The sequence below is a fragment of the Thermobia domestica genome, chromosome 3 (genome assembly GCF_964235325.1).
Source record: "Thermobia domestica chromosome 3, izTheDome1.hap1.1, whole genome shotgun sequence".
Taxonomy (NCBI): Eukaryota; Metazoa; Arthropoda; class Insecta; order Zygentoma; family Lepismatidae; genus Thermobia; species Thermobia domestica.
The window spans coordinates 253247016-253268331 of NC_137456.1; the positions used below are offsets into that span (position 1 = coordinate 253247016).

A 21316-nucleotide genomic window follows, 5' to 3' on the forward strand; every position below is an offset into this window, starting at 1 on the left:
GCAAAGCAGAGTGTTTTCCACCATCTTGTTTCCGCAACAACTGTATGACGCCTTTACTGACATTTGATCTTCCAAATGTCCATTCACAGATAATACGCATTAATACCGTACAGTCATTTAGGAGAACAAACAATGACACAGAATCAATGCAACTTTTTGCCAGACCTTATATGACAAGATTGAGTATATGAGCGTAACGCGACACGTGTAACTGATCATAGATGTTTTGAAAAATCCGAATATTGTCCTTGCGCCATTGGTTGAATTTTCAATACCCTTCATCAAGGTTCAACTTCTGCAGAATTTTCAGGAGTAAACTGCAAAGATATTGGCCTGTGGTAGATATGCATTTTACAGCGGCAACAATTCTTTCTTTAACAACATACCATAAAACAACTGAGCACTGGGCCTGTTGAGTAGTGTCTAGTAGAACAGAAAACATTCCAGCTTGAGAGACTTCTTTCGAAATATCTTCTCTGAAGTGTGTTGAAGCATCCAAAACATAATTCACCATGTTTTTTGAAAGTTATGTGACTACCATCCTGCTTACTTCCTCGTACATGACTCAGTTTACTCTTCTCGATGTTCTTCTCTAAATCTCTTTTAAACGGAAGGTCAAATTTGCTTAACCAAAGAATAATATCCAAAAAGTTTCAATGAGCTGTAGCTGTGTCTTTCAATCTATAATCTGCTTCTTTTTTTTCCCCTCTGAAAGTGAGCTCTCTTGTACCAATGAGTTTCAGCACTTCGACAACTCGATGCATTACCTGTCTGTTCTCAGCTTGATACTGCCGTAGTTTTATCTGTACATGAGGAAGTAGTTTCTTAAAACTATGTTCTCTTTTGTTAGATATATAAGCATCCACACTGGTCTGGTGTATTTTGGAAGACTCGTGTTTTTTTTTCGTTGCTGATAAGCGTGTTTAGTGTTACGTTCGTCACGCACAAAACCTTTAAGAAACGTGTATGTTCGATCTGCAGGATAAGCTGAGCACTCGCTGCAAAAAATGCATTTTGAGTAGCAATATGACACCCAAGCCCTATTGGTGCCATCTGGTCCTTTATAAGCAAACTCAGGATTAAAGGGTATGCTTTATTTTGGTTGATGGGTATGGAACTGAAAAACTTGAGGATATCATCCTCTTGTGGACGTATGAAAGAGTTCGTTGCTCTGTTCCTTGCTGCATCACTTTTCAATGTTTTCACTGACTTCGGAATCGGCATCACTAGAACTGGAGCTTTTCTGTTCATCTTCTTCTTTGACAACAACAATCGTGACTGATGTTGGAAGCGCACTAATTTCAAGACTTACGGAAGTGGAACCTTCTTGTTTATTTTTCACTCTGACAGTGACATTCGTACCTGATGTGGTGGGAGCACTAATTTCAGCATTCATGAAACTAGAGCTTTCCTGTTCATTTTCCACTCTGACAGTAGTATTCGTAGCAGATGAGGTAGGGTCACTAACTTTAATAGTGTTCAGTCTGTTGGCAGTCACTAGTTGATAGTCTTGCAAGTTTGGAGGCATTAAATAACTATGTGATATTTTTGCAGGCATCAGCATCTGCTTCTAATAGCTTTGCCTTCTTTCCACGAAGCGCATCGATTTTCGTAATTTAAAGCTTGGTCCATTCAATTCAAAATTGTCTTTTATACGTTGCATCTTGGGTACGATTCGTTGAGGGGTATAACAAACTTCATATAGTTTAGAATTAAATTAAAACAGAACTTTAAGTTACACTTCGCAATTGATACATACTGCAGCTAAAATGAGGTAGTTTACCTGTTGCATTAATTTTTTAGTCAAAAAGGTTATGAGTACCTGGATTAACGAACATGTCATAGATGCAAAAGATGACTTAACAGTATCTGGATCATAGAAACACTTAACACGCCACAACATAGAATTAAATATGTAAAAGGTCGATTCAAAACTACATCGTCGGGGAAGACACGTGTACAAATTGTGTCTTATTAGAACTAAGAATCCGAAGTTAAATTTTGATAAAAGTAGCTGAGAAAAATAATGGGAGAGTGTAATCAATTTTATTAAAAATCAATAGTTTTCAAATTAAGCGAATTTTTCATAAAAGTTTTACAACTCAAAATTGTTAAAAGTAAAAATCATTTAGTAAGGAATACAAAATGTAACATTTTAAGAATAGGTACACAAATCTAAGAAGAAATTAACACATCACAGCAGTCATGATATCTAAGATGCTTTGAAACTCAGACAGGGTCTCCCCTTTCGCATCACCACCATCAGCCAGTTTCAACACACGACTCCGCTTTACTTTTCCTGAGGTACCATAGTCAATCACATAACACACTAATTACAAAGACTTCTGTACGGGCTGCACTCAGATTCTCATTGTTATCACTTTATACATCTTTCATGTTGCAAACTATATGTGTTTCCATTATTTTGAAGCATCCATAATTTTTAACTTTATAAAACAAAATTTGAAACCAAACCAAATACGTGGAGTATAATTTTGACAACAAATAAGCAGGGCAGGAAACCAGAACCAACCATATATCAAAAAAATATACAGAATCATAAACAAAGAAAGAGTTTATTTAAAAAATGATAGGCTATTATAAGAATCATTTTTTAAAACAATCAACAAGTGAATGTGAAGTAGAATGATGAAATGTTGCTTCAAATTGGTCTTAATTGCTTTCATTTCAAAAATTTATGTAGCTTTGAAACTAACATAAGAAGAATTTCTAGCAAAATGTCTCCACTAAAAAGAGACTCACCCTCATAAAAAGGCTTATTAGTGGCGTTATTGGTTCGTGATCTGGCTTCCCATGTCCAAAATGATTGGTTTCTTGTATCCAATAATTTTTTATCACTAACTGTCCACACTTTGTGTTCAGGATCTGAAACAGAAAGATATATAATCCTCATAATATTTGCTAAACTTATATTAATTTTTCCTTAAATAAGCAGCCAACAATTTCTTACACTAATATTCTTAAATTATTATGGAGCTTAAAATAGTCCAACATATTTTTGCTGTGAAATATTAATAAAATCCAATAAAATAAGTATAAAATATTTTTCTTAGTTTAACGTCTCACGATTATGCTCTGAGACTAAGGGAGACGGTCATGATGAGAAAAGTATGAAATGGTAGAATACTAAACTGGGAGGAAACAGGAGACTCCGAAAAAAAAATACATAATATTTGCGCACCACAAAGTACATTTGGCGGAGGGGGATCAAACTAGAGACTCCACGTGCCGGAGATAAACACTCTACCACTGAACCACCGCGGCCCTTTAAAATTGCATATATACTAGTGTCAATTACCCGATTCGTTGGGTTAAAATAAGAAAAAAAAATAATAATATGTTCCGTTAGTCAGTCACCATTACTATTACAAAAGCATTTTCAAACCGATAGAAACAAAGAAAATACAATGAAAAATCAGGAAATAATAAGTAATCTATAGAAATAAAAATGAAATATTACTAACTATCGTGGACTGAATTTGGATTAAAACGGCATCAGAAGTGCCACTGTTCATCTCAGCGATCCTGAAAACTATGGATTCGACACTAATATTGTTCATTTTCGACAACTTTTAAATATCTCCCCCCTCCCCTAAGTTGCACCTTCAAAGTGAAATGATAAAAGCCATCCCAAGCCCAAACTTAATCTATGTTGAAAATTTGATGGAGATTGGTCAAGTGGTTCAAGAGATATGAAGTCAGAAACATAGTTATTTTCATTTATATATCTGACATTATTATGACAAGGAAAACTCAACAAATTTGCTCTTAATATTTCGTTTTCCCAATGAATCTAGAACATGTTATTTTCTTCTAAATCACGGACAAGAAGATTCATTCATGTCTAAAGGTAAATATGAACCAGGAACCGGAAATACACAGAAAAAGTGAGCAAGAACTAATTTCTAAGATAATAATCGATAATGTTTAAGTCTTTCATCACTAAAAAAAGCAGAATATTTTAGATTGGGCGTTAAATTAATTTAACTGTTTAACTTACACACATTAAAGGTGTATTTTGAAAAATCTAGGATTCCTTGAACATAGCATTTTTTTAAGTACTCAAATCCGTGTTAATCTTTGTTTTTGACTATGAAAACCCTAGCCATAGGATTAACGATGGTAATTGTTAAGTAGAAATATAAAACAAATCACGTAGAAATATTATCTTTAACAAAGATGTTAATATTATTATGTTTTAAATTTTGTTTAAAGAATATTTCAGTAGTTTCATAATAGAACTCGAACCTATTGTCACAATTGTGGTTACTCTACTGTCACAAATTATTCTGTGTTAAAAAATTTTGTAGGTAAACAACTCTGAAATACAAAATTTGAGTGGCTAAATATATTTTTAAAAATAATACCAAAATATGTAAGTAAAATATATTTCTAGAGATAAGACAAAATTTTGAACGACTCTTTTGTGATTTTCAACACACTTTATGAATTACTTTCTCAAATATTCAATTATTTTTAGATGTGCTTTGGTTGGCTCGTTTACAGTTTAACATCTCTTTGATTGACTGCTAAATTGGGTAAACTCAAAATTCGCTTCGACCAAAGCAGATAAAATGGTCGTTACAGTCAAACACGTATTAGCTAATTTTAGAAGCAAATTAGACCACATATTTTATAGAATAAGTTCAGTCGAACAGCATATTGTCCAACCTTTTAATATAATCAGTGCAACAGCATATTTTGGAAATGCTTTCCAATATCATGAAAAACGAATTCACTTTTCATAGTTTGAACAATTATCAAACAAGGAAAGTTATTGTAGAACACGATATTTTGAAAACAACACTTGATGTAAATGGTTTGGAACTTTTCTATAAGTTATCAAATATATGGTTGATAAGGTTTGATTTAGAATCCAGTAATGCGGATTTATTATTGCAAAGGCTGATCATTTGTTCCAGTAGTGTTTCTAAAATATATGAAGTAAAATCACTAGGATTTCTGATTGAAGACAAGAAATATCATTGTGATTTACCATCAACAGTTTACATGTCAAATGAAAAATTTCATAATTTGGACAGAAATTCATGTGAATGGAAATCGTATTTGTATTTTTGTCATACTACTTCGATTACATTAACATTACAATCGGAATGCTTAAACAATGTTGCTTTCAATAATGCCTTAGAAAGGTGTACGTTACTTTCTAAAAATACAAGGCAAACTTAATTTTTGAATATACTAATGTAGCAATTCTGTATTCTTCACATGAACCACGCGTTACTAATTAAACATTTGTCAATGCCTGGTCATGATATGATACTCGGAACATTTCCATAGACATGAACAAGCACAAATTTCACGCCATAAAATCATTCTCCGAAACTCGATTCTTTTAATTTCAGACTGAACAGAAAGTTCATGAATATTGGTGTAAGAATTATGGATATCTAGATTTCTAAAGAAAAAAAAAGTTATTGCTTTTATGACTACGATACCTCGCGCATACGTCCCTAAACAATGTTATTCGTAGATAACTCATAACATAACCACAATAATATATAAAAATAAGTCTAGAAAGAAAGACGAATACAAATTTTCAAATACAATGCTAAGGTAAATAAACCTTTATGGACATGATTACTGTTATAATACTTGTATTTTGTCTGGTGCTCATTAGACAATTGCTTCAAAATATCGTTCAATATTCTTAGCATTTAGCGAAAAAAAAATGTCCAGCGATGAAACATACGAGCCAGCGTATACCAATTAATAGGTATCATGGAGCCGAACAAAAGCGTATCTCTGAGTGTATAGGAATGAAATCTTTGCAGTTTTTAATTCACAGTACATGCAAATAAATAATGTTGCTAATCATTTTTATTTACATATACGAAGCATGTAAATTATTCTTTTATTCGTATATGAATGAGGAAGAAATTAAATACTGGTCATTGGGAATGTATATTTCCTTTTAATGTATATTTAATAAACAGTTATTACACTTATACTCTTCACCTTAAAAATATAAATAAACTGTATTATGTGATACATTATGAGAATCTGCATAGTAAGTAATTAGGTTACATTATTGTACATTTCCCCATACATGAGTACAATACTCTAAATTATTGTCCAAGATGGAACAACTGATATAATGAAATATTCTGAAATGTCTCCCAGTGCCATATCTCACGATGGACTATGAATATCAGCGCAAATGTGGATGACGTATCGGGTAGCAACGTCATTATTTGTGGGATTCTCTACCGGATTTCACTAATACTTATTCAAGTATATCCAAACGGCTTCACTATGCTGAGTCAACATTAAGATTTTTCTTTTACCCAATTACAATCTAATTCGAGATCACGTGCATTACAAGGTTGCATGCTATCCATTTGGCTACTTTACAGCATCTACGGTATAAATATGAACATCAATTTATTATCTTAAATTATTAATCTTGAAAATTAAACTTATAGGATACATACCGGTATATTGTCCATAATCCTGTGGATTATAGAACATCTGATTCTTCCACATATTGAGATCAAGAATCATAACTAAAAATATTATCCCATAATTGAACCATTTTCCTACGAAAAAAAAAGAAATATGTTGTTTATTAATAAATTAAACAAAATAAAGAACATCATCAGAATTAAGGATTACATAATTAACACACACACATCATATCTATCTATCTATCTATCCATATATATATATATATATATATATATATATATATATATATATATATATATATATATATATTCGATTATATGTTCTCCAAGATTAGAGTAAATGCCTTTACGATCATTTAAATATTTTTGCAGGCTTCCATGAATATTAAATTTGTTAACAATCAGGATGTAAAAAAGCTATATAGTAAACACCAGATTTACATAAGCAATGCGTTTTGTAATCTTTTATGTAAATGAAATTTTACATAAGTTGAATTTGTAAATTGCTTAAGGGCAATTTTGTAAGAAACTGTAATATTTATCATTATATACGATATATACAAAAAAAAAAGTGTTCAATAAGTTTTGCACAATTAGAAATAATATTGTTATTAGTCGCAATATGAGGATGAAATTTTAGATGAACGTATGTTGTAATGTAAAATAATACAAAACTATTATTTTTGGTAAACAAAAAATAGCTGCCACTCCAATATGTCTCTGTCCTGCTTGCCCCCCAAAGAAATTAAAACTGGCCTTGTCAGTGTTTTCATATCTATCTTTCACGTTACGAAGAGACTCGTTTTCGTTTTGTTTCCAGAAATCATATACTATTTATCAATTCAAGCGAAATTATTTGCTCATCAAATTAAATCAGGAGGTAAACATTGTTTTTTCTCTTTTTAATCACATAAGCTGTACAATATGAAAAAACAACAGTTTAGTCAATTAAAACAAATGTGAGAAAAGAACAGTTTAGTCAATTAAAACAAATGTGAGAAAAGAACAGTTTAGTCAATTAAAACAAATGAGAGAAAAGAACAGTTTAGTCAATTAAAACAAATGAGAGAAAAGAACAGTTTAGTCAATTAAAACAAATGAGAGAAAAGAACAGTTTAGTCAATTAAAACAAATGAGAGAAAAGAACAGTTTAGTCAATTAAAACAAATGAGAGAAAAGAACAGTTTAGTCAATTAAAACAAATGAGAGAAAAGAACAGTTTAGTCAATTAAAACAAATGAGAGAAAAGAACAGTTTAGTCAATTAAAACAAATGAGAGAAAAGAACAGTTTAGTCAATTAAGACAAATGAGAGAAAAGAACAGTTTAGTCAATTAAGACAAATGTGAAAAAAGAACAGTTTAATCAATTAAGACAAATGTGAGAAAAGAACAGTTTAGTCAATTAATACAAATGTGAGAAAAGAACAGTTTAATCAATTAAGACAAATGTGAGAAAAGAACAGTTTAGTCAATTAAAACAAATGAGAGAAAAGAACAGTTTAGTCAATTAAGACAAATGAGAGAAAAGAACAGTTTAGTCAATTAAGACAAATGAGAGAAAAGAACAGTTTAGTCAATTAAGACAAATGTGAGAAAAGAACAGTTTAATCAATTAAGACAAATGTGAGAAAAGAACAGTTTAATCAATTAAGACAAGTGTGAGAAAAGAACAGTTTATTCAATTAAGACAAGTGTGAGAAAAGAACAGTTTATTCAATTAAGACAAGTGTGAGAAAAGAACAGTTTAGTCAATTAAGACAAATGTGACAAAATAACAGTTTAGTCAAAGAATTGGCTTCCGAAAGCAAAGTTTCATTGTCTATGATTAAATATTGCAACATACAGGAAATTAGATTAATTACACATATATTTCGTTATAACACGTATATTTGCCACATATACAAAATTCAAATAATAAGAAAAATAATTTGTGTAAATTAAGTATTATTTGTTTTTGTAAATTACCTTATTTTTCCCTCACGTTACACGTTGAATCATCGGACATTCATTGACTCTGTCAGTATTTACAGAACTTAAAATGTAAAATGTTGCAGCAAATTAGTACATCCTGTTTATTTATAACTTCTTACTTTAATTATAGAAAATGTTTCCTGTTACTAGATATCAAGCCAATTTTGTTCCTCCATTGTAGAAAGTCTGTTTTCGAGTTCAGCAAGAATCTCACAAGTGGTTACTAGTTAGTTAGTTTATAGAAAACTTCTTTCCTATAACATAGATTTCGCGTCTCCTACATCTACCTCTATAACTATACTTATTAGATATCACAATTTACACTGTCGAAATTTCGCTTTTTGACACATTTTTATATCTATTACCCATTGGTAATACTTACATTTTATGTTCGTATTCGTGAGAATGGAATATCATACAGTTCTAGTTTCATGAAACAAGACCAAGAATGTACAATGTAGTTGGTTCCGAGTTTCCGAAGAGTGCATTTTCAAAACAGAAATGCAGTTAAATGCCGAATATATGAAATCAGTAACTATATTGAAAAATATTTATATTACAAAACAAACACGGGCGCTGTAGGTTATTCTTCATTATATTTGATAAGAAGAGATAAGTGCTTATTTTTAAAATAGAAGAACAAAATTATATGCCCAATTACATATTACGAAATTTTGTACATGAACAAATGTGCTCTTAAATGAAGCGCAATGGGAATTCAAATCCTAGTCACCTGCTAGTAGTTTTTCTTGAATCGCTTTCAAAAGTTTCCATAATTTTAAAGCCAGAATGTTCTGGAAGAGTCGCATTTTCGGAGATTAGTAACTCTGAAAAGAGGCACTTTCCAACCCATGAACTTTTTTTTCACTTAATATAAGGAATCATCTAAATTTATAACACGGTTCATTAATAATGGGTCGATGCATAAGTTCATGCGTTTTTTTTGGGGGGGTTGGCAACAATGCGGCGTGAAGCGATTGTTTATCGTTATTCCGTTGTTTTACCGTAGTTTGGAGTTTGTGTGTTATGAAATACAGGTTTTCTTGATTGTGAACGTATTATTGTATATATTTCAGACAAACTAATATGGAATGTCAAGTCGAGAAAAGTGATAATTTCCGTCACATTATATTCTTCGAGTTTAACCGAGGATCCAGTGCAGCAGAAGCTGCGAGAACAATTTGTACAGTGTACGCGAATGAAGCAATTGCTGAAAGAACAGCACAGAAATGGTTTTCCCTTTTCGAGCAGGACGGTTTGACTTGTCTGATGACCCACGTTCTGGAAGACCTTCAGATTTTGACGAAAATCGCTTGAATGAGTTACTTCATAAGAATCCTCGTCAAACAACGCGGGAAATGGCGCAAGTTTTTGAATGTGATGTATGCAATGTATTGTTACACTCGTAGCATATGTCAATGTTATGTCTATGTTGTATTTGTATTTGAATTAACAAAACAGCAGAATAAAAATAAAATATAAGAACTGCACGAACTTATGCATCGACCCAATATTACGTATAAATGGATTCACTTCACATTCCTGATACCTTCATGGATGTAGTCACCTGAAGTCACTTTTTTACATGACAAAATTTCACCAAATTGTTCCCACACGTAGGGGTATGTAGACCTAATACATACCTTTTGCGACACTGAATTTCTCTTCATGTTTTATATGAAATTATTAATTTTCGCCGACTTTAGGTCAGCATTTTCAAGGCAAAAGTGTTTTAAGATGCTTGCCCATTAGAGCTTATTGATTCAGTTTCCAACATATGATGAAATAATTGAAGTCAGCAGAATGTAATGAAACTAGTTTAAGCAAGTTATTTTATGTCATTCTGTAACTTTTAAATCGTTGATTACCAAGGATTCAATTCTAATAACAACTTTAGAGGTTTAATTGATAATTTACGATTTCTAAGGTTGTGTACATTTCCTAGTAATTAAGGTTCTAAATCGGTTATTAAAATTCTCTCTGCAATTAAGAACGTAAACACAACACAATTCCCAAGTTGGGAAGATAAAGTACTTGTAACCATTCCAAACTTAAGCAAGCATTTATTGTATATACATGCATTTAATGTCAGAAGCAACTACAAAACGTAATTAATTTACTCCTACAATAACATGATATTTCTTCTTAAGAAATCAACTAACTTCTATATAACGATAACACTAGGGCTAATGGATAACGCGTTATAAGCTCCAGTTTGCAGATGCTAATTGAAAGTGGGTAGGACATAGAAGAAACGAAAGGTGGTACAATTTGACTTTAAATACAGATATTATGTGCGACAAATGCTCCTTTCAATCAGTAACAAGGTACAGGATATAGCAGGAGGACTATAATTATGGCTTGTCTTGGTAATAAATATCTATATTCAAATTAAGCGACATGCAATACTGAATAAGATATATATAAAGCACTATGATCTTAGTACCTGTAATATCTACTTCTGCATATTTCCATTGTAGAGTTGCAACACTAAAACCAGGAAGATTGACGTGAAGTGTAGTTGTAAAATGCGGAAAATCCCAATCCTGCATTACAATTAGGAGATCCATTACCAGAATAAATGACGCCAAGAAAGCTCTCGAAACTTCTACAGAATAGAAGACGCATAAAAAAGAGTTTAAATTAATAAAAACTTAAATATAAATTTGTGGTAATTACGAGTAATACAAGTAACGAAAACATAGGCAGTAAAAAGAAAAAAGCTCCTGCAATATCACTTAAGAAAATTTTCTTTTCTACAAGCTGAAAAATGTTGTCACTCTCACTTCGAGATTTTCAAACATACATATACCATTTGAAATAATCTGCATAATACAGAAATAATAAGCATCACTATTGCTTATCTTCAAAGGCTAATAAAAATTGTTACTATAATGTTAGAATAGAATACATGAAAAAAAGATGATTATTTCAGTGAAATATACTCAGTAAAACTTACATTTCGAGATGATATTTTTCAAAAGGAAAATTTTCTGATCTTGAAGGACTTTTCGTAATTGTTATCTATTGAAACAGGTAGAGTTGAGTTGATTTTAGTTTAGGTTCCCGTTCAGCAGTGAGGCGATATGAGATGTGGACCTACTGATTAAAGGATTCGACTTAGAAATGCATTTTTTACAATTTATTTCCATTTATAGAGTTGAAAATTCTAAAAGGAATGGTGTTTGTTTGATCGCGATACGTTCAGTCGTTAGCGAGTAACAGAGGAAGAAATATTTTGTGATGACGTCATAGGTGGGCAAGGAGCGAGAGCAGGCTTACATACTACAAAGTGCCAAGGATTTCGTTTGTGAGAGGTGCGGTGGCACGTTCTAAGTGCGGTTTCCTTTTCCAGAACTGATTGCAAAGACTTACAAATATCATCTGCATGTAGAAAATGATGTCTGATGGTGGGCTGTACAAACGTTTTTATAATATTATAAAACGTATCCTATAAAGCATGAGTTCAGCGTTTCAAAAAAAAAAAAAAAAATCGAAACCAATATGTAAATAGATGGCGGACGAGATTGCTGCAACACCTAAGTACCTTTTCTTTAATCATTCTTCCGATTCCTAAACATAAGTATGTTCATTTTCACGTTTTATTGCAATTTTTAACGCTGATCCTATAATTTTGTGCTTCAAGGTATGTACAGTAGCGTAACATATGAGGCAAAAATGAAATAACATCTGTAAAGTTTGCCAGAATACGAAAAACACTTCACCGGTTAAATTTCTTTTATTCTCATAGCTGTCCGCGGAACAACTCTCATCACCCGTTTCATCATCATTGTCACATGATACAGAGAAATTAAACGATGGATCAATGTCTTGAGGAACAGTCATCGTCATTGATTCCTTCTACAAGCCGGTATATTTCACTCCTTAATTCACATTGTATAGCTTATTTCTAAAGCAGTATCTTCAGAATATGAGTGACATCGTCTCTATTACACTCTAATGCCTCGCCTTGACTACAATCATCAATTGCGTCTTGTACGATATTTGTACGTTGGTAACTGGACATAGATCGGTGCTTGTTCAATGGCTAGGATTTTAAACCTTTCAATAATATACTTGGAACAGCATTCTTTCTCAGTTTGCGTGTAAATAATTCTCCTGGCATTAGCCAGAAGTGGATCTAGACGGTAAAAACTCAGGAGGGGGGAGCCAGAACCCAGACTATGATATGTATATCATGTTTACTAAAAACTTTCAAAAATATTTAAATAATAGCTTAAATCAATTTTGTCACTCAAAAACTGGGGGGCCTAGGCCCCCGGCCCCAGCCTAGATCCGCCACTGGCATTAACTTTTCTTTCAGTAAACTTGACTTCTCGAAGTCAGGCTCTTCAAGATGTTTGAAACACGAGTGATTTTATTTGTTACATTTTTTTCCCATTGATTTTCTTGGGCCATAATTTATATCGATCTGGTGATTTCTCACGACGTAAGAAAATATACTTTACGTTCTCAGCTTCAATTGCACAAGAATTACAACCGAAAACACAGCAGGTGTTAGGCATTTCTACTTCACTTCACAGACACAGCACGCGCTGTACTAACACGTGTTTTCTATTTCACACTAGTGTTTCTTTCAGAAAAAAATCCGGAGAGGGGGGGGGGAAGAAGGGACACTTAGTATTCGGAGAGGTACATTATTTTTACACAGTACTATTATATTTATTACATTATAGACGTATTATTTTGGTCTCCTCCGGGGACATCTCTCAGAGCTCCGGGAGACAGTGCCATCCTAAAAACATGTCTGGAAGAAACACTGTTTCGCACAACAAACGTAACTACTGCTCTCTCTCTCTCTCTACTCTTTTTTATACTAATGCTATAGGAAAAACAACTGACAAAAACTTCCCTCAAGAATTCAACACAGAGCAAGACTGCTAACAAATCCAAAACACAATCTATTAAATTCAATGCACTATTAAAGGTTTATCAGCTGCGTACAAGGGAGTGGTTGTTGACTCTCATTGAGTTTCTCGCGTATCCCACCCATGACGTCACCATTTACGATTCATCAAAAACAAATGCCTGTAGAAGCTGAACGAGATGGCCTATCAAGATATAAAAAAATACGGGTCTCTTATTTTTTGTTTCTCTTTCTATTGCACCAAACTTGTTTTTAACTCGAACTGCTCCTTTAACGTGGAATCCGAACCATATGAGCTCCCGCCGGGAATCGAACCCGGGCCTCCTACACCAAAAGGTGCGTACGCTAACCGCTTAGTCACGAGGGAGTTCGCTATTGAAACAGGATAATAAAAAGATTTTATACGGCTATGTTTTAATTATGAATACTTAACCATTAATAAAATAAATTGCTGTGAAATATAATAATTTCATTTTGTTTTCCTTTTTTGATAAAATTAACATTGTCAAAACGACGAATGATTATGCTATAATATTGCTTCAACAATATATAAATGTGTTAAATCCATAGTAGCAAAAAGAAATGACTGGAAATTGACTATTATCACTATCTAACTCAAAATTAATTACAGAATCATAGTCACTATAACAATTTTTGTAAGATACAAAAACAGAATATTATCAAGAGACTACCTAATTTACTTCATTCTAACATCAAACTTTATTGCTGAAATAGGAAGAAGGTTACAGGAACTTAACGTTCGAGCCTATGAAGATGGCGTTCATAGAGGCCGAAATGGAATGGAAAGATTCGTAATATATACAATATATACATAAATACTTGCTAATGTTAATATTGTTGCAATGTTCATTATCCAAGGAAATACAACATATTCAGCTATAAGTGCAATGTGAAACTCAAGAAAATTTATTATCCTTTTAAGTGCCCATTTGGGCACTTCATTTTATTATTACCAGGTGAGAGCAGTTTTGTCATTTAACAGTAGAGAATTTAAACTTCATGTATTTCCACAATAATTTTATTACGCTTCTAAGTTTTCGAATTCTTGCTGTATGTTATTCAAAGATTTTTCTGTACTTTTATTTACGAATGTGTGAATTTAATTTCAATGAACGCAAGTTTCTTAAGGTTATATATAGAACTTAAACAAACAACTTCTAAAGAACTTTTAACCATAATTATATAACACTATCGTTCAATAGTATAATACTGTTTTGTGCATTAATGGAATAAAAACTATAGATTATTTTGAAATGAGTATTAATTGTAAAATCAGTGATAATAGTTCAGAGAATAAAAACTTTCTTTCTCAGTCAACTTTCTAAAATGATTATTGAGAAAAGTTACTAATTTCAAATTGTTAACTTTCTTCTACTTTGAATAACTTTGAAAGTTTATGCGAGGAAAGCAAGAAAACTGGAAAATTTCCTTTTAAAGAACATCCATAATCTTCATAAAGAATTTGATATTTTGTAACACGGTGTAATCCTAAATCTAACTTTTTTCCTTATAATTTCATGTGGAAAGAATTTTAATAATCTTGCTTGTAACATTTCGAGAAATCTATTCCAGAATTTTATCCATCAAATATTAAATCAAATCCATTAACTGAATGTATTTTGTTGCTCTCCATGAATAATTAGATAAGAATTCATTAAGATAACATACTTGTTACGAGTATTGATTAATAATACATAGCCCTATTCTTATTTTAAACAATTTAATCTTCGTTAACTTGTATTCAAACAAAAGTTGAAACAAAAATAGCAATAAGAGAAGTTTTAGTATTTGTTAGTGAAAATAATTTCAGTACAAATACTTAATTTGAGTATGACATAATTATTTAAATCAGTTATTTCAGAAATGCCATAATTATGTAATTTTAATACAGGTTTTCCCCTGTTGTTTTATAAAGGTGTTTCTGTGAAAGTAAAATATTTTTGTCTACTATACGAGTAAAGTTTCACTTGTTCTGTAAGAGCTGAATTTTGTTCATGGATTAAAATTAATTAAAGAAACTACTTTTAGAAAATAGTCGAAGATGATAAATTTTAGCATATCCAGTAACCACGGAGGACCTTTGTCATTTAATTTATATTTTTCAACTGTGTATTGTACACAATCTTACAAGGGAACATTCCAATTTGGTGAATTTAATTGCTGAAAATGATTGTTAATACTGGATTCAGCACAAAAAAAAAAAAAAAAAAAAACAGAAAAAGATTATGTTTACCATATACAGGGTGGGAGATAAGTGAGTGCAAAGTGCGAAGATAGATCACAGAAAATGTCTAGAAATGCCATGTTAATTTTGAAACGATTAGAGGAATTGAGGTCAAATGTTGGACATGAGGAATGCATGTAGAGCTCAACTGAATAGACGTAATGTGAATCATGAGAAACATCTGAAAAGCCGCCATGTTGGAATTAGCGCAAGAAGAATATGCAGGAAAGGGGTCATGTGACATATGGCTCTTGACGCACACCGCCTATTGAAATCAATAGTGACCAATACAGTTTCAGACCTCTGTTTAATTGTAACTGTTATGGAACTTAAGAATTATTGTGTGGTTAATACAAAAATGGAGACAACAGTGGGTACATTTGAAAAACAATAAAGATGGACAATCGGGCTCGTCACAGCTGTCTCCGGTATTGAAATTGTAGCAGTAGTCGACAGGTGTCATGAATGCGCCAGGTATTGTTTGCAAGTATCTAGTTTTGTAGAAAGCATATCTAATTATAGCTTGGAACCTTGGTACTGGAAGTGGGTGAGTGATTGCAAGTTAATGAAATTGTGTCGTTGTTATATTTTGGAGTCAGATGACAGAAAAACAATATCTGTTATATATTTTAAAAATTCTTATACGGACGTAAGAAGAACATATCAAACGGTTGTATGAGTGACATGCATTGTGTTTCTTTTTTCTGCTATTGAAGGTAATATATTTTTAGATAGCAGTAAAATAGCGTAATAATAAAACAAATTTGCCATCAATAAGATAAATTTGGTATTCTTTCAATTTTAAATCATGTTACTTCAGTTTCATTATTATTACACTCTCATAGTTTTTCCAGAGGAAAAATGTGAAACGGTAAGTCATGAGATATTATTATCTTCGAATAATTCAAACATTACTTATTTTGATACAAAATATTTGTTTATTCTATTTACTAGTATTGCATACATTTACCGCTAATTCACACAAACCATGATAGACGTATGCATAGTTAGGTTGTGAAAAGGCAATCTGACGTTCACGTCTTCAAACATAAATAACAAAATTATGAGTAATTGTGTACATTCTTCTGAATGTATAAGTAATGAGGATTAAATAAATTCACTTTTTCAACACGCTTCTAGTTAAGTACTTTTATAAATGTTGGATTATGTTAATTTGTGGTAGCTTCATACTTCTCCTGAGAGCCAGTCATAATATACATGTAACATTCTACCCATTGCTCAACGAATATTATGATTTGAATTTTGATCCGATGATGAAACCGAATATTTGAAACATTAGTAGTGGAAGACAAAATAGTGCGAGAACAGCTTCTAGATTTTATACAAGAGGAGCTTTACAAGTTTCCGTCATGACTTAAGTTTGAAAGGAAAGAGTTGAACGATCTCTATAAAGAGTTATTTCAAACAATACCTAATGTAAGATCTTCTTATAGCACTAGAATTTAATGGAGTACGGATTTCAAGAGAGATAGAGAGAAATTCCACTGAAGATGAGGACCGCTTCAGAACATTAAAAACTACGGTTATTCACCATAATGTGAATCTGGTACATTATTTTATTAGCTTAGATAAAACATTAGCCTTATTCATGTTGCTGAGGGTTAAAGTATTAGATTAGTAGGGCTGCACCATGTTTTCAATGTTGAGTTGGGTATGAGAATGCTCTCAACAAATTCAGTTCTTAAAATACTCATTTTCAGACGAATAACACTGCATGAACTTCATGAATTGAGGTACGAATTGTTAGAATACCTTATTCTCAAGATTTAAGTGCTTTTCCTGTATTTTACTTTAAAAAAGTCTTACGGGAGTATATTTTCATGATAACGATGGCGTCATACGTATCTGCTGTGAATGGAAGAGTAAAGTAATTTCGTCATTTGCGGTGATAACAAAAGTACAAGGTTCCGAAAGTAGTATTTTCGGTTTCAAACTGTATGGTTGCTAGGTAGAGATAGCATTGGCCAGTATGTGATTTATATTTTTTAACTCTGATGAAGTTATTGTATAGTCCGCCTTACCCGAATTGGCGTGTGGCATTAGCTAATATGTTCGCAGTGCCCTGTTACTAGACCTTTAGGAAGAAATCTAATCATTCATATTTCGTTTCAAGAATTTTGCTCGTATTTGTGGATAATTATGAACGATTAGATTTCTCCCTGAAGCTTTAGTAACAGGGCATTAGGAGCTTATTGGCTGATGCCACACACCAATTTGGGCGACGGGGAACTATAGGTAGTTATCTATAAACTTGTAAACACGACAACAGTAAGCTTTAATACGTGGCGACAGTAATGCCACTGTAGTTAAGTATTAGTTGAATTATTTTCAGGGTTAGAAAGTTAAATTTATTATTATTATTATTACTATTATTATTATTATTATTATTATTATTATTATTATTATTATTATTATTATTATTATTATTATTATTATTATTATTATTATTATTATTAGAAATATTTAAATACCGAGAGGATGGGCATAAATGAGCTTCCAATTTTAAGAGCTCTTTGTGAGTTTCATTAAGTTTTAAAATATTTCCCTTGAAATCTTTATTTCGAGAAAAGAAAATGAAAGAGTCAGCCATAAAACATTATTGTCCTCAAATAATTTTAATTTCTCTCTTTTCGAAAATGTTGGTACATTCTGTTAGTAGTATTAACACTGTTAAAAATAAATCACTACGTAAAAGAATCTTAGGGTATATTCAGACAAAGGCAGGTATTTTTGAATATAGATATCAATCAGTGAAATGGATATCTCTTTGTATTTAATTTTAATTCTGTTCTTTCTGACAATAAATGACTACACAAAATCTTGTCTAAAAGATAGCTCCATCAGACAAAATTGAAAATCAACATTATCTTCCCACTTGGTATGTTTTTCCAAGCAGGAAGTACGTTCAATATTCGCCTTGCTTGTAGGAATTCTTCCATCCTATCAGTGAAAAAATGTTGAGGCGATGAATCTCAACAAAAGTCTTAGCAAACAAGAAAGAATAAGATTACTGTGGAATATCCCTACATCGTACTTTTCCTTATCTTTCTAACATTTGATATATTAGTTCTTTAAAAGTTTTCGTTTGAGAAATGTACACAAAAGTTACAATTCTGTCTTTCATTATAACGTTTATAGGTCAACACAAACATAATTACTGTAAGTTCCATTCGTAGCATATCTTTTTAGAACCCACCGGAAAAGAATGATATCACAAGTCATGTTTGACCTACCCATATTTGGCTTAAGAAACAAAAGTTATTTTCTTCGAAAAAAAAATTGAAAATGCGGATCGTTGTATTTGTTTCAAATGTGTACAAGCCTTTGCAGGAATTATAGTGAACCAAAAAGACATCACTCGATTTGTAAATCTTTCCTTTCCATGTTAGGCTAGAAACTATTCAATACGATTTCATACATTCATCTTTGTTTAATTTTAAATAAGATTTTTTATTGACTGACTAATTAATGAAGATTTAGGAAACTTGATGTTCGATTCCAACCAAGCGCTAGTGTTGGATTCTACCTGTTTAATCATTTCAGTTTCTAAGATTTCTCCCTAAGAGATCACTTTATGCTATCCTTCCACCTTTTTGGTCTGTCCAAGAGTCTCTTACCCACAGGTGATTCATTGGTAGAGCGATTACCTCTGGTGCGAGGGGTCCCTGGTTCAATTCCCGGACAAGTAAGTTTGTGGCGGGCAACATCGTGTCCATGGGTTTCCTCAGGATATTCCGGTTTCCTCCCACATCATCACTCCACTAATTTTTTCATCACCATTCATTTGCTTTAATCATCCGTCTCCCACCAGCCTAAAGGGCATGTCGTGGGACTTTAAACTCAAAGATTTTCCTATCCACATGTTCCCCATTTAGTCTTACAAATTCACGTATAATTTCCTGCGAGCGACGTAGATCACCCATCTTAGACTCTCTCCGCCTTATTCAGAGTCGTTTTGAAGTATGATTAGCGTCATACTTAAGACCTGACTACTGCATTCAACATTCAATTTCAAAAACTCACAATCCCTTTTCTCTGCTCAGTAATACTCGAGGTATAAAGTTTTGTCATTTACATTTGAGTTTACCAGAGAACAAAAGCATAATGATGCATTATTGGTCGAAATTGAAATAACAATACTTTGGTCTGTTTGAACCAATCAAAAATTTTTATAATCGCCTCAGATTGCAAAAATATTGAGAGTTTTACAATAATTTTTCGTAACAATCTCTTTTGAGATAACATACAGTAAGTTCATGAACCATAAGACGTAAGTCCAAACTTTGTCTAGATTCTGGTTATTGATATGAGTAAATTTTAAGAAACGACAAAATCACGTTTACGTAATAATTGCGTTCCAAGTAGCCTACGATCTTCACTCGTCAAAGGCCAAACGACTGAATGACAAATTGGCAACATATCCGAGGTCATTCAATTTTTTCTCCCAAAGCAAAGGGAGGGTTTCCTGCATAAGAAGGTGGTTGGAGTAGGGTCGAAGTTACATTTACATTTTAGTTCATCTAAACACGCCTGATATAAATATGATCAAGTGATAAAAAGGACAATTTGATTTTAACTTCATCACTTTAAACAAGTCATTAATTTAAAAAAAGAGAGAAAACACTAAGTAATTTTAAGCTATTATACTAACTTAGTTATCAACTGCCTACGACAAGGAAACCTTTAAACATTACTGTAATATTGTTTACCTGTAGTCGCCACAAAATCCTTGTTAAGCCTGTCCCATGAGATCCAATCACTAACAATAAGTGTAACAACGACGGAAGTTGCAACCACAGATCCCACCCAGAAAATGAGGATACGGGGGATGTTTGAGCGTCGCCAGATTTTTCTGAACCAAGGAGACCAATTGGGGTAGAGGTTGTCCTGAAGCATCATATCAGTCACCATTAACGCTGTAATGAGATCTCCAAGCCACGTTCCGCAGGCTGCAGCTTTCATAACACTAAAAGAAAAATGATATGAAAATAATTACATCTACATGAATACTTGAAAAACCTATATATAATTGTCGGCCCTTAAGGGAAATCATATCGGCAAAAAATTAAGTTGTATCACTCACTACAAGTTAATGAAATAAATCTTCTTAGAGCTTCATAAATGAGTATATACGAATTACACATTAGGTAAGCGTTTTGCTTTGGCTTGTAATGACGGAAATAAAATATTTACCAATGTGACCTCCATCAAGAACCACTAATTATCATATAAAAGGACTACGTGAACATTGCAGTAATAAGGTGGAGACTGGGGGAGCAATATAATATTTTACAGTTTGTACTTGTTAAGCTAAAATTTGATAAACGAAGTTCTCATGGACACCCCTCGACTCCCTTTACAAATCTAAGTCCTGGCTACTTTACTGTACCTCGACATATAAGTTGTTCTGAAAAAGGAAACTTTACAATTGGTCGTTATCTCGTTTATAAAATACACAAATGAAATAGGCGAAGTAGCTCAAGTGGTAGAGCGTTGGCTTAGCATTCGGGAGGTCGTGGGTTCGATTCCCGCTGCCGACCATCCTGACTGAGGTTTTCTAGGGTTTCTCTCAGTCCTACCAGGCAAATGCCGGGATGGCACCTACTATAACAGGCCCTGGTCGATACCTTCCCAAATCCTTCTCATTGCTGTTGTTAGATATCCAGTATAAAATGGCCTCTGAGCTGTATCTGGTAATTGTTAAATAAATAAATAAATAGGCATACAGGGAAAATGTAATA

At 32.5% G+C, this 21316-nt stretch overlaps 1 protein-coding gene across 4 annotated transcripts in view; it reads right to left on the minus strand.

The window, feature by feature from the left end:
- The window catches only part of LOC145681022 (transmembrane protein 117-like), a 483227-nt gene that overhangs the window by 45102 nt on the left and 416809 nt on the right, over nucleotides 1–21316 (minus strand). For all 4 annotated transcript variants that reach the window (XM_081752312.1, XM_081752315.1, XM_081752314.1 and 1 more), the window contains 4 exons: nucleotides 20285–20541; nucleotides 10868–11029; nucleotides 6477–6581; nucleotides 2764–2886 (listed from right to left, as the gene is read on the minus strand). In XM_081752312.1, coding sequence (XP_081608438.1) covers nucleotides 2764–2886; nucleotides 6477–6581; nucleotides 10868–11029; nucleotides 20285–20541 — 647 coding nt within the window. The remainder of the gene's footprint in view (nucleotides 1–2763; nucleotides 2887–6476; nucleotides 6582–10867; nucleotides 11030–20284; nucleotides 20542–21316) is intronic.